The 11,393-nt window shown below is 46.4% G+C and overlaps 1 protein-coding gene across 4 annotated transcripts; it reads left to right on the top strand.

The window, feature by feature from the left end:
• Positions 1-545: 545 nt before the first annotated feature.
• On the top strand, positions 546-11,393 carry LOC309599728 (activated RNA polymerase II transcriptional coactivator p15-like). 4 transcript variants are annotated; one of them, XM_082331456.1, is made up of 8 exons: positions 546-619; positions 710-788; positions 2,178-2,277; positions 6,645-7,200; positions 8,060-8,129; positions 8,436-8,552; positions 8,786-8,894; positions 10,824-11,393. In XM_082331456.1, the coding sequence occupies exons 4-8, from the start codon at positions 7,073-7,075 to the stop codon at positions 10,901-10,903; spliced, it is 504 nt and encodes a 167-aa protein (XP_082187582.1). In that variant the 5' UTR covers positions 546-619; positions 710-788; positions 2,178-2,277; positions 6,645-7,072; the 3' UTR covers positions 10,904-11,393. The 4 variants fall into 4 exon arrangements, 1 of the variants encoding a protein (XP_082187582.1); XR_014230323.1 differs by lacking the exons at positions 6,645-7,200; positions 8,060-8,129; positions 8,436-8,552; positions 8,786-8,894; positions 10,824-11,393 and adding an exon at positions 5,483-6,617; XR_014230324.1 differs by lacking the exons at positions 6,645-7,200; positions 8,060-8,129; positions 8,436-8,552; positions 8,786-8,894; positions 10,824-11,393 and adding an exon at positions 4,316-6,617.

Raw genomic sequence — 11,393 nt, 5'->3', positions numbered from 1 at the left:
GGTCTGGAGCACAAGGCTGGTGAGGAGCAGCTGAGGGAGCTGGGGTTGTTTAGCCTGGAGAAAAGGAGGCTGAAGGGAGACCGTATTGCTCTCTACAACTACCTGAAAGGAGGTTGTAGCGAGGTGGGCATCGGTCTCTTCTGCCAAGTAACAAGTGATAGGACAAGAGGAAATGGCCTCAGGTTGCACCAGGGGAGGTTTAGGTTGGATATTAGGAAAAAATTCTTCACTGAAAGGGTAATCAAGCACTGGCACAGGCTGCCCAGGGAAGTGGTGGAGTCCCCATCCCTGGAGGTATTTAAAAGATGTGTAGATGTGGTGCTTAGGGACATGGTTTAGTGGTGGACTTGGCAGTGATAGGTTAACTGTTGGACTTGATGATCTTAAAGGTCTTTTCCAACATAAATGATTCTATGATTCTATTCTGTGATTCAAAACCTGTATGCAAGGTGGTCATGCTTACCTGTCTCTGGTTGGATGAACTCCTTGGGAACAGAGGTCTGGGCTGTCCTTACTGCAGCGTCAAGAAGTGTAATACAGCCTGAAGAATTTCTTCTTTTCACAGGGACCCTGAGTTTGTTTTCTATGATCAGCTGAAACAGGTGATGAATGCATACAGGTATGGAATTCCCTTGGGCATGCTGGGTTATTGTCTCACACTGTGGCAGTACCTGCTATAGCAATTTCATGTGTTCATTCTTTATTGCAGGGTCAAGCCAGCGATCTTTGACCTGCTTCTGGCTGTCTGTATCGCAGCCTACCTTGGTGTTGCCTATGTTGCAGTGCAGGTAAGAGAAGAGAAGCAGGAGACAGATGTAGTATTTTCCTCATAAATCATGTTAGCTACAGTAACTGGTGCTCACACAGTCCCAGCGCCAAAGTTGGAACAATAATGCAACCTCACTCTAAAAGTAGTAATCCAAAATGGCTGTCTGTGTTGATGTGTATGTTTTTGAGTATCTCAGTTGGCTGCGCTGAAGGCAATCTCTTGCCATTCTAGTGCAAAACTGTTTTATAGAGCTCCTTCTCTTGGTCAAGGACATGCACAACTCACTTGTTAAGCTGTTTTGGCTATGTAACAGCTTCAGACTGAAACTTCTCAAGGTAACTAAAATCTGCTGTAATGTTAAAGGTTTGCAGCGTGTAGTAAATTAGGAGTGTTAGGAGGTCCTTCCAGTATCTGAACTTGGGATGCAGCTTAGAAATGCATCTTCAGAGTTTTGTTTTGTGTTTTCTTTTTCAATGAAACCATAAATACATCCTGTGTCCATACTCCTGGAAATGTGATATTCCATGCCTTGGCCAGCCAGCTTAAATTTATTGGTTTGTTTAAGTGTTAACAAAGTCACTGTGAGCTAGGCTTCTGATCCTGGCTGGGTTCTCTGAAGAACATGAATGAAAGGGAAGCATTTTAGTTCAATCTAAATTTTGATCTCTTCATGTTATTTATGTTTATTATTTGTTTGGGGAAACAACAAGCATTTAAAAATCTGATGTAACAACCTAAGCAGGAGGGAAAACATATACTTTGATTTCTGTCAGCTATCTTCATTACATTTGTTATTACAAATTATTTGAAGCCTGGATCTTGTTATATCTGTCAAAGTAGCTGTTATCGAATCAAAATGCAATTAATCAAAGCAGAATCAATAGAGGAATTAAGTGAATTTCTAAGTCACTGGCTAAATGGTGAAAGAGAAGATCCAGTTAAAGGATTGTGAACTCCTGGGAATCCCTGTGTTTGCCTGGTTCATTTTTACATTCCTGAAACTGCTAGCAGCAGTGTTTCTGTAGTGACTGGGATCATGCATGTATTGAAATCTGAAGCTTTCTCTTCCCCTTCAGAAGGAACAGAATTACATCAAACAATGTAAAATCTTTAACAAGTGTTTGCATCTTCACAATGGGGGTGATACAGGCCTGCACAAACACTTCTGTAAGCTGTCACTTTCTGTACAACTTGAAGTAACTGGTTTAATTGTAATAATTCCTCCTAATTCACCAAATCCCACTATGTCCTCAGGATGAGAGTGCTAGTGGATGATCCAAACAAGGTATTGCATTTGCAGATTAGTATTGTTTTAAGCCTTCTAGTAAGTTTTCTCTCTGTGTAGAACACAGTCATTTTATTAAAATTTATAAGGACTCATGGTTACTTATTTTCCTTCTGTTTCCAGCATTTTGGTCTCCTTTACAAGATGATACAGAGATTATCCCTTAAAACGAAGCAGCAGTGAAGTAACAAGTCATCACCCATACAGCAGCACTGAGCCATCGGTGAGCCCATCAGGAACCTTCTGCCTTCCATTGAATCCTGCTGTTTCTCTTCCTCTGGCTCCTCTTTGCTACTCTGTAGAGGGGAGGAAGGCAGAAAGCAAATGAAATGTTAACTCTTGTGCACCTTTAAAGTGCTTTTCTTCACCTTCTTCCCCTGACTTGCACCATGTCTGTTTTCCTTTGCTTTTTGGTGAGGGAGAGGCTCAGAGACTTCAGTAGTTCCTGCAGGTTGTTTAAACACTGAACAGCTGGTTCTGAGCAGCTTCTGTGAGTGTAAAACCAAGTCCAGCACCTTCATGGACACATGTGCCATACAGCCAACTTAGAAACTGAAACTGCAGAGTGGAGTGACATGTTATCTCTGCCCAGCAAACAAGGACTCCGAGCAGTTATTTAAAAGAAAAAAAGTGCACATGCAAATTAAAGAGCATACTATTAGCATGTTTTCTTATGGCACCTCTTCCTTAAGTTCACTGCCTGGCTTTAGGAAGGTGTGCTGAGCAAGCAGTGTCTGCAGCAAGCATCTTCTTGCATTTTGTTTAGACTGTGCAATAACTCATTCCCTTTTAGGAGGTGCACTGTAAACAATCTTGACTGTTACTGACAGAATGAGGAAAGATTGTTAAAACGGGTTCCTTGCATTAGGGTTCTTACCAGGACAGGTTCTCTCCTGTCTCTATTGGAGGATGCATTTTGCCGTGTACTTGATTTTTCTTAAAGTTTATGGTCCTTGAACAGTTCACAGCTGCCACCACTCTGTGCTAAACTCTTGCTTGGTTTATAAGCGGTGTTCTACAGTCCCAACTGCTGCAGGATTGTGTTCTGTGCTGTTCCATGTATTTAAATGAGCTGGTTATATTAATAGCAAGAGCAGCCCAGCTGCTGCTGACCTCTGGTCTGTAATCCCTTCAGTCTTCATTCCTCAGTTTTCACTTCTGGATGGGTTCTGGATTTTGGGGTGTTTTCCCATGTTCACCTGCATCTCAGGGTCTCATTTCACATTTTTCAGCTCCATTATTTCTGGAAACACTGTTCCTGGCCTGCATGTATGAGCGAGTTCCCAAAGTGCTTGTTGCTGTCCTTTGATGTGCTGCCCCCACTATGAAGGGAGGCAGGTCACTTAGCCATTAAAAAGCAAAACAAAACAAAAAATGAAGTTTTATGAATGTCATTTTAAACATGGCTGTTTCTAGAACTGTACCTAAGAGAGTGTATCTTGGAACACACACTCTCTGTTACTTTTATCCTTGAGCAAGCCTTATTTTTAGTTTGCTGATGCCTCTGGATGGAGAGAGCTGTGTAGTTGCCCAAAATAGTTGCCAGTGCTGTGCAAAGATCAGGAGGGCCAGGTAACCAGTTGCTCAAATGTTGTCATCATCTTAAGTTTAAGTCTTTCCTGAATTCCACCATCCAAGGTTAGCAGGATACTTGTCACCACTTTCTGGTGAGAGCTGAATGCCCTTTCTGGGCAGTGTTGCACTTTGTTTACCCTCAAGTTCTTCTGGAAAATATATCAAGATACTGACTACAAGTCCTAGGCTAGTTGTAGTTTCGGAAGATGTCCTGATTGAATACTACTGTCCTGCCACTCAACAATGTTTGAGTCCTCTCTGTAATTTGTTCTATGCACATGAGGTCTCTTCACAGGCCACAGTGACTACTTTTTTTTGTTTGTTTGTTTTTTAAAAAAAAAAAAAACAAAAAACAAACTACTTGTATTTGAAATAGCATCTTTACAGAGGCTGAAAAGCTCTTGTGGGTTTGAATAAAGGTGTACCCTTCTTTTGTATGCAAGGAAAATTCAAGCTGTGCATCCTTGTCTGCACCACAGCTGCTGTGCACGCACTTGTTAGAAAGGGGATGGTTGTGGCCAGTCACTGTCCTTGTCCTTTGGATGGAGACCAAAGCACTGATTTCCATCCATCTTTGTGTGTTTCACTGTAGTCTCCTTCTTGGAGCACCCTTACCCCATGATGTGTGCTTTCTGCTACTTTAAATGTGTAGCAGCTTGTTCTTTAAAGGGTCTTTTCTTTTCCAGGAGAGCATACTGATGTCAGTGGCTCACTGTAATAGCAGCAGGTGGCATGGTACCAAGCACTCCTGAAATATCAGCCCTACAGGGAAACTTGCCTTTTTCTGATCTTTTGAGTACTTATTTAAAATACATCTCTGCATGCATGAAGTGTTTGTGACACTCCTCTGCCAAATGAATTTATAATTACTTCAGAAATTGCTGGAGTGGCTGGAAGACGAGCCTTGATTGTTTTCCACTGGTTTTTATGCTCTGCCCTTAGAGACTACATATGTTGTGCTATGGTGCATGCTCTGGACTGTGTAGGTTCAGAACATGCATGGTATAGTAGCTATCTGAAGAACTTCTCTGTAGGTTCTGAATATCTGAAAGTAGTTTCAGAGGCCTCCAGCTGCATCATACATTTCTAGCGTGTTACACTTGGAGAGAGTGTGTTCCCTCCAATCCAGCAGATTACTTAACCAGGCTTAATGAAACTCCATTACTTCACGGAGAAAAACAGAAAAACAAAATTATTAGCAATCCTGCTGCAGCTTGACTTGATGCATCTAAAATTTGCAAGTAGTGGGTAAGAGAGAACAGAACAGGCCTGGAGCATTCTTCCTTGCAGCAGAGACTGTCAACCTTCAGTCTTCCAGATGAGACGCTCAAAAGTTCAGAGTCAAAAACTTCCACCAAGTCAACCCACTGTGGTTTCAGCTATGTCCCTGTCAAGGTTGTAGCATTAAAGCAAACACTTTAGCTCCTTGTGGTTTCAACAATAAACTGCTAAGACTCCTGATTCAGTGCTAGAAGCCAGTGGCAGCTATCTAAAGGAAAGGTGGATAGAGGTAAATGAGGAGAGTTCATAAACCTGAAGGGCAGTTGGGATAATACATTGCTCTCTCCAACATGAGGGTAATTTGTCCTATAATCTGATTGGATGCATTTTGTGTACCTCTAGCTGGCTGCCATAGAAAGTAGTTTTTACTACAGATAAGGGTTTATGCTTTTGATCAAAGCGCATGTGCACTGAAACATAATATACTCAAATCTGAGGTAGTCAAATTCCAACTTTCTCATAGCTGGAACAGAGTCCCCATCCTGGGAGTGAACTTAGTTCCCACATTGCTGTTTCCTTGGGGAAGGAAAGTTGACAGAAAAGTTTGTAAATATACCCTGCTGTTCTGCTAGGTTTTGAAAGAACAAGAAAAATGGTGTTGATCCATACTGCAGCATATCTGATGAATTCTGTCACCAACATGACACGCAAAGGCAGAAATCCGACAGGTGTTCTGGTAAAATAAAAGTTCTCCACAACATTGCAGAAGAGTTCTCTGTAGCTGATTCTTGTTGCCCCTATGTTTACCTATCCTTTTTATCAGGAGTTTGCCTGGCCTGGAAGGAAGAAGTATGGAAAGCATATGTCCACATATACACAAATGGCTAGCAGTTGATGCTTCTAGCCATAAACCAATTTTCTTTGCTGTCTGATTTTACCTGTTGTCCTGGTGCTGTCAAAGTCTGCAGCTCACAAAAATCTGGTTTTCCAATAGGATTTAAGCACTGAAGCTGTTCATTCCTTCTGTCCACTCCACCCACACAGGCACTAATGGGCATTGTATGTGAGTAATTTGGACTATTGTAGTTGATCTCCCAAATAAGAGAGGTTGGTTCGTTGTTATGAAATAAGTACTACTGTGCAATATGAACTCCACCCTTGTACTCAGTGCTAAGAGGAAAGACCGTGAAGCCAAAATGGAAGTAGGTACCCCACTATCTGTGGCTGGAGGAGTCACTACAATCTATTTAGATGTTTAAAACCACAGATACCCAAAATTGTTGGGGGAGGCAGGTGTTGATTTGTTTGAAGTCATGTGCTCTGATGTTGTGCATAGCACAAGCCAAAATACTGAGCTTCTCCTGCACCTTGTGGCCAAGCTGAACCCATATTTAAGAGCCATTCAGTCTTGACTTACCAACCTGAAATGATGGGAGTGCTACTATATGTCTCAGTAAATTGGGCCTCTGGGTACTCAAGTGTGGGCTCCTGCTTGCTCACTTTGATCTGTTTAGTTTCCATTTGTAGTTATTGGGTAGCAACTTCAAGGTTATAATCTGGAATATTTGCAGCTCAGGAAAAAGAGTTGATTTATCTAGCAATGTTAACTCAATTATCTCTTGTGCATCCTAAAGAACAAATGTATATTGAGGTGAATATTTAAAAGCTAATAGAAAATTCAATGCAGTTGATTTACATATTTTTTCTGACTATAAATGTAATAATATTTAAGTATTTTAACTTTTTTCGTTTCCTTATTTGTTTGTCCCTTTTCCCTTGGAAAAATAAACCAAGTGAGTAGGTTTGATGAACAGATTCGTTGGAGAACTATTTGCTGCTGGAAGCTCAAAAAACTGGAATCTCCTTGCATTATTTGAAGGAATAGACGCCCTGCAAAAAGGGAGAAAAATGCATGTGTTTAAGAGCTTACATCATCCCTTCTGTATAGTTAAAAGTAAAATAGTGTGACAGAAAACATTTACAGACCCTGAGCAAGATTCCAGCACCTTGATGTGAGCCAGTTCCCATTTCTTCAAAGGGTTCATGCTGATTTGAAGCAATTAAAGTTTCTATGCACGACAGCTTCAATACTGTGGAAAACTGTCTTCCTGAGAAGCCAACACAGTGTATGCTAGTGCCTGTGTGATTACTAAATGACTTTTTGAACACTTATAAGCTATTTATTCAAGTTATAAACATTGCAAGAGATCTGTTCCCTGAGCATGAGTCAGTCCAAGTCCTACAAGCCAGTGGTCATAGTTGTAGAGTGGGAAACTGACCTCAACACAACAGAAGAGGAAAGGCGGAGGTTGTATTTTCATTCTGCCTCCTCACAATGGCCGGGTTCTTGGTAAGACCGACCTTTCAAGCATCAGCTGCCCCACCTTCCCGCATGTGTTGTAAGGATGTACAAAGTCAAGTCTCAGTGCGTGCCTTGCCCAGCTGAGATCTTTGGCTCCCACGCAGGCTGGCTGGAGGAGGCCAGGCCGCCTGCTGCAGGGGCCCTGGAGCCACTGGGTGAATCTGCCGAGTCCCGGGAATGTCTTTCTCTGCTGTGTCCCCGGTGTTCCCTGACGGCGGTTCGGGGCAGGGCGGGGGGGCCCAGCCCGCTGCCGGGCTGGTTCCGAGGCAGCTGGAGCAAGTGCTGGTGCCCGCCAGCAGTAGAGGCACGGCCGGGCCGGGCCGGGCCGGGCCGGGCCGGCGCCTGCTCGCTGTGGCTCAGCCCGGCGGCAGCTGCCTGCCCTCCGGGGCCGCGCGGGCCTCCAGGCTCCCTGCCCGGTTCAGCGCGGGGGCACAGAGAGAACAGCGCTCCGGTAACCCCAAAGCGAGCCGGGGCCGCCAGCCCTGCCGCGCCCTGCGGGGCTCGGCGCGGTCCGCGCGGCCCTGGCGGACGATGCGGGGCAGGCGGGCAGCGCCGCAGCGATTGGCCGGATGGCGGGGGCGCTGGCACCGGGGGAAGCGCAGGGGGCCGCGGGATTGGGGGAGCGCGGTGGGGGGCGGGGCTTGGCTCTTCGAGAGGGCCGCGGGCCGGCTGCCTGCCGCAGGCGCCGTGCTCTGTCAGGTGGGGGCAGCGCCGGTGAGGGCCGGCCCCGGCCCCGGCCCCGGCCCCGGCCCCGGCCCCGGCCCCGGCCCCGGCCCCGGCCCCGGCCCCGGCCCCGGCCCCGGCGGCTCCTGAGCTGACCGGCAATGACGCGCGACTCTTCCCGTAGGATGCCGAAGCCCAAGGAGTTGTCGGGGACGAGCAGCTCGGAGAGCGGCCCGGATGAGGAGGAGGGGAAGGTACTGCCGCCCCGGGGAGAAGGCAGAGCTGCCAGCAGAGTTTCCCGGTCGGGCCTCGGTCCCGAGGGCAGGTGACACGCCTTTCCCGCCCGCACCGGGGGGCAGGCAGGGTAGGGGCCCGGCGGCGCCCCCCCTTCTCCCCCCTACCGGCAGCAGAGGCACCTGGCAGTTGCAGGGCGCCCAATAGCATGTGTGCCTCGTTCGTGGACCGTGAAACTGGTGTGCTGTGGAGGCTCAGGTACAGCCCAGGAGAAGGGCTGTGGCTCCTCAGACTGGGCTGTTCAAACGGGTGATCTCTCTTTCTAGAAAAGAAAGAAAGAAATGTCTTCTAAGTCAGAGAAAAGGCTGAAAACAGAGGCCAAGCCTTCAAATGTGACAGAAAAACCTCCAGGACGAGGCAGTGAAGAGGAGGGCATGTTCCAGGTATGGAGGGCAGAGATCTGCTCTAGGAACACATCTTCCTCCTTCTCTTTATAAAGGTCTCCCATCTACCTCCTCTACTTGTAGCAGAGCATTTTTGCAGCTGAGCTGAATGCCTGGGGTGCCTGCTGTTCCTTCACTAGTCCTCTGGCACGTTGAGTGACCTGACAGGCCCTATGGCCTGAGGAGCAGCTTGTTGCAGGGCTGGGTTTAACACAGGCTCTGTGTCACCACAGATTGGGAAGATGCGTTATGTCAGAGTGTCCTGCTTCAAGGGGAAGGTCCTCGTGGACATCAGGGAGTTCTACGCTGACAAGGAGGGCGGCATGAAACCAGGGAGGAAAGGTACAACCGCGTTTGCTAGGAGGCAGCTGGGGGCCACACCAGCCTCTCTGCCTTGGCTGCCAGCTCTCCAGCTCCAGTTTAGCCTGTCTCCCTCAGTGGTAGGGAGACCTGTGCATGCCACACTGAGGGACTGGGGAGCTGAGCGAACCACATGGAAGGGTTTAGCACTTTCTCAGCCTGGGTGGCAACAAGTGAAGAAAAGCATGAAGAAAGAGCGTGAGCCTCCAGTGAGATCTGGAGCTTGGCAGGAACACTCTGAGAAGCAGTGCAGGAAGCTGCTGTGCAGGACTCTGGTTCCACCTCTGATCACCAGTCCTTTCTCTGGCTGTTGACAGGCGCAGAGCTGCAAGGTGGAGGCGGGGAGGCTCAAAACACTGGTTCTGATGTTGCTTCCTTGTGTCCTACTGCTAGCTGACAAACTTGTGTTTTGGTACTGGTGATGCCTAGGGCAAAAAGGTGGCATTTTGTGCGTTTGCCTCTAATCTGTAATGGTGGAGATGTGCTTGGCAGGGAGAGCCTCGAAAGAAATCCATCCTTGCCTATGTAGGTGGGGACAGGAAGGTTAAGACCCTTCTGGATCCCTACCAAGACACTCCAATGCTGCTGTGTTAGGTGTTCCTTATTCTTTTGGCAAGGTGTCTGATGATATAATATAGTGGCACAACTTGGGTGGCCCATCACAGCAGCACTACCTGAGTAGGTGATGCAATCAGAGGCAGCTGGAGAAGGGAAGACACTTTTTTTTTCCCCCCAGAGCTCTTCAACTGATGAGTCAACACTCAACTTAGGCCTTTTGCTTTGGGACTTTGACAGTGACTTGCCAGCTTGCCTCATAGTTCACAGGCCCTGGACTCTCTTCACCTATCCTGTGTGTTGTGCCTAGCAAAGATTCAGTTAATGTGGGGTTTCTTGAGGAACCTTTTGGTCCTTGCTATAGATTTTTGTGTCAGGGCAGACAAATTTATTCCAGCTTGGTTTGCTTCATAACCACTAAGCATGGTTTTCCTTCCAGAAATTAATTTCCCTCAGAGAAAATTTATACAAATAGAAATTACTCACTTAGAGGGAACTGTGTATCCTGTAATGAAAATGGGAAGCAAAGCCTTCAAGCTTTTTTGCCCCATTGGGGGCAGAGAGGGAAAGGAGCATTGTGGACTCCTTCCAGGCTGGAAGAAGCACACCCATGATGTAAGACAGAAGATCTGCCAGTTAAAACAGAGATCATGAAGAAATGGTTTTTCATTTAAATACTGCCTCTGCTGTTTTTCTCAAGAGTTCTTGGCCCCGATCTTTATCTAGAGAATTTAATAAAGCTTGGGCCCTAGTTCTTTAATGTGATTCTTAACAAAGCCAAAAGGAACAAGCTGACAACATCTGGCTGGAACCCACACAGCAATTCTACTACCGTGTTTGTTTTGTAAGGGAGAGGGACAGGACATCAAGACCTTATCGCTGCTGGATCTAAAACGCAGCCAGTTCTTCTCTAGTGTTTAAGCCACACTAGTGATTTCTTGTTAGCAGCAGTTTTTTTTAAATAGAGCTAGAGTTGGCATTATTTCCTTTGGGCAGTTGAAAGGATGGTGTCTTAACTGCTGTGTGGAGTAAGGTTCTCCTAAAATTTCTTCCCAGATCATGTGGGTGGAAATTTGTATTAGGGAATAGGCTATAAGGGGCTGTGGGACTCTTGAAAGGCAATTTGAGTTTATATTCTCATATGGTGCTTCCGTGATAGCACTAAGAACTTCTTGATATGGATGCTGAAGTGCTGGCACAACTGCCATGCTTAGAAGGCTGCTTCTGTTTCTGGTCTGTGCCTCTGCCTCAGATTCCAACTTTCCCTTCTGTAGCTAGTCCTAAGGAGCCAATCTGGTGTGCTACTTGATGCTTACCCCTTGTCTCCTCTGAAACCTCTCCTTCTGCTGTTTCTAGGGATTGCCCTGTCTGCAGAACAGTGGAACCAGCTGAAGGAGATCATTCCTGAGATCGATGCTGCAGTCAAGAAATTATAAGACTAAGAATCTTGGACACCTTCAATCTGTTTCCTTTCCCTTAAGTGCACTGACAACTATAAAGCCAAGGATTCTCATCTGGAGGCTTCCCCTCACCTTGCTGGGGTTTCCTCACTGAGGTGGTGGTCATGCTGAAAAGACCAGAGACTCTTCTATTTTCAAGAAGTAGCTTGCAGTGAGCACCTGGAACTAGAGCCGGTGCTGTGAAGAGCACCTCTGGTCTCAAGCAGACTTGAGGTCTATGCTGGTGACAGACATGACCCCAGCCTGGCTTTCCAGGGGTGGATGGCTTCAGTCTACCTTGTGGAGTGCTTTAACTGTTCTTCATCTGTTACTGTCTTCTACTTGGTTGACTGTTGAGTAAGATGGTTTGTATACCTCACGTTGGCATGCTCTGTGTTTCCTCCACATGTCATTCTGGCTATTTTAAGTGCTTTCTGTGTTGGTGAGGGTTGTTTGGTGTTTCCTGGGGGTTTTTTTTGGTGTTTTT

The sequence above is a fragment of the Platalea leucorodia genome (genome assembly GCF_965183815.1).
Source record: "Platalea leucorodia genome assembly, chromosome: 21".
NCBI lineage: Eukaryota > Metazoa > Chordata > Aves > Pelecaniformes > Threskiornithidae > Platalea > Platalea leucorodia.
The sequence above is the reverse complement of the archived record's forward strand: the minus strand, read 5'-3'. Positions and strand labels throughout refer to the sequence as shown.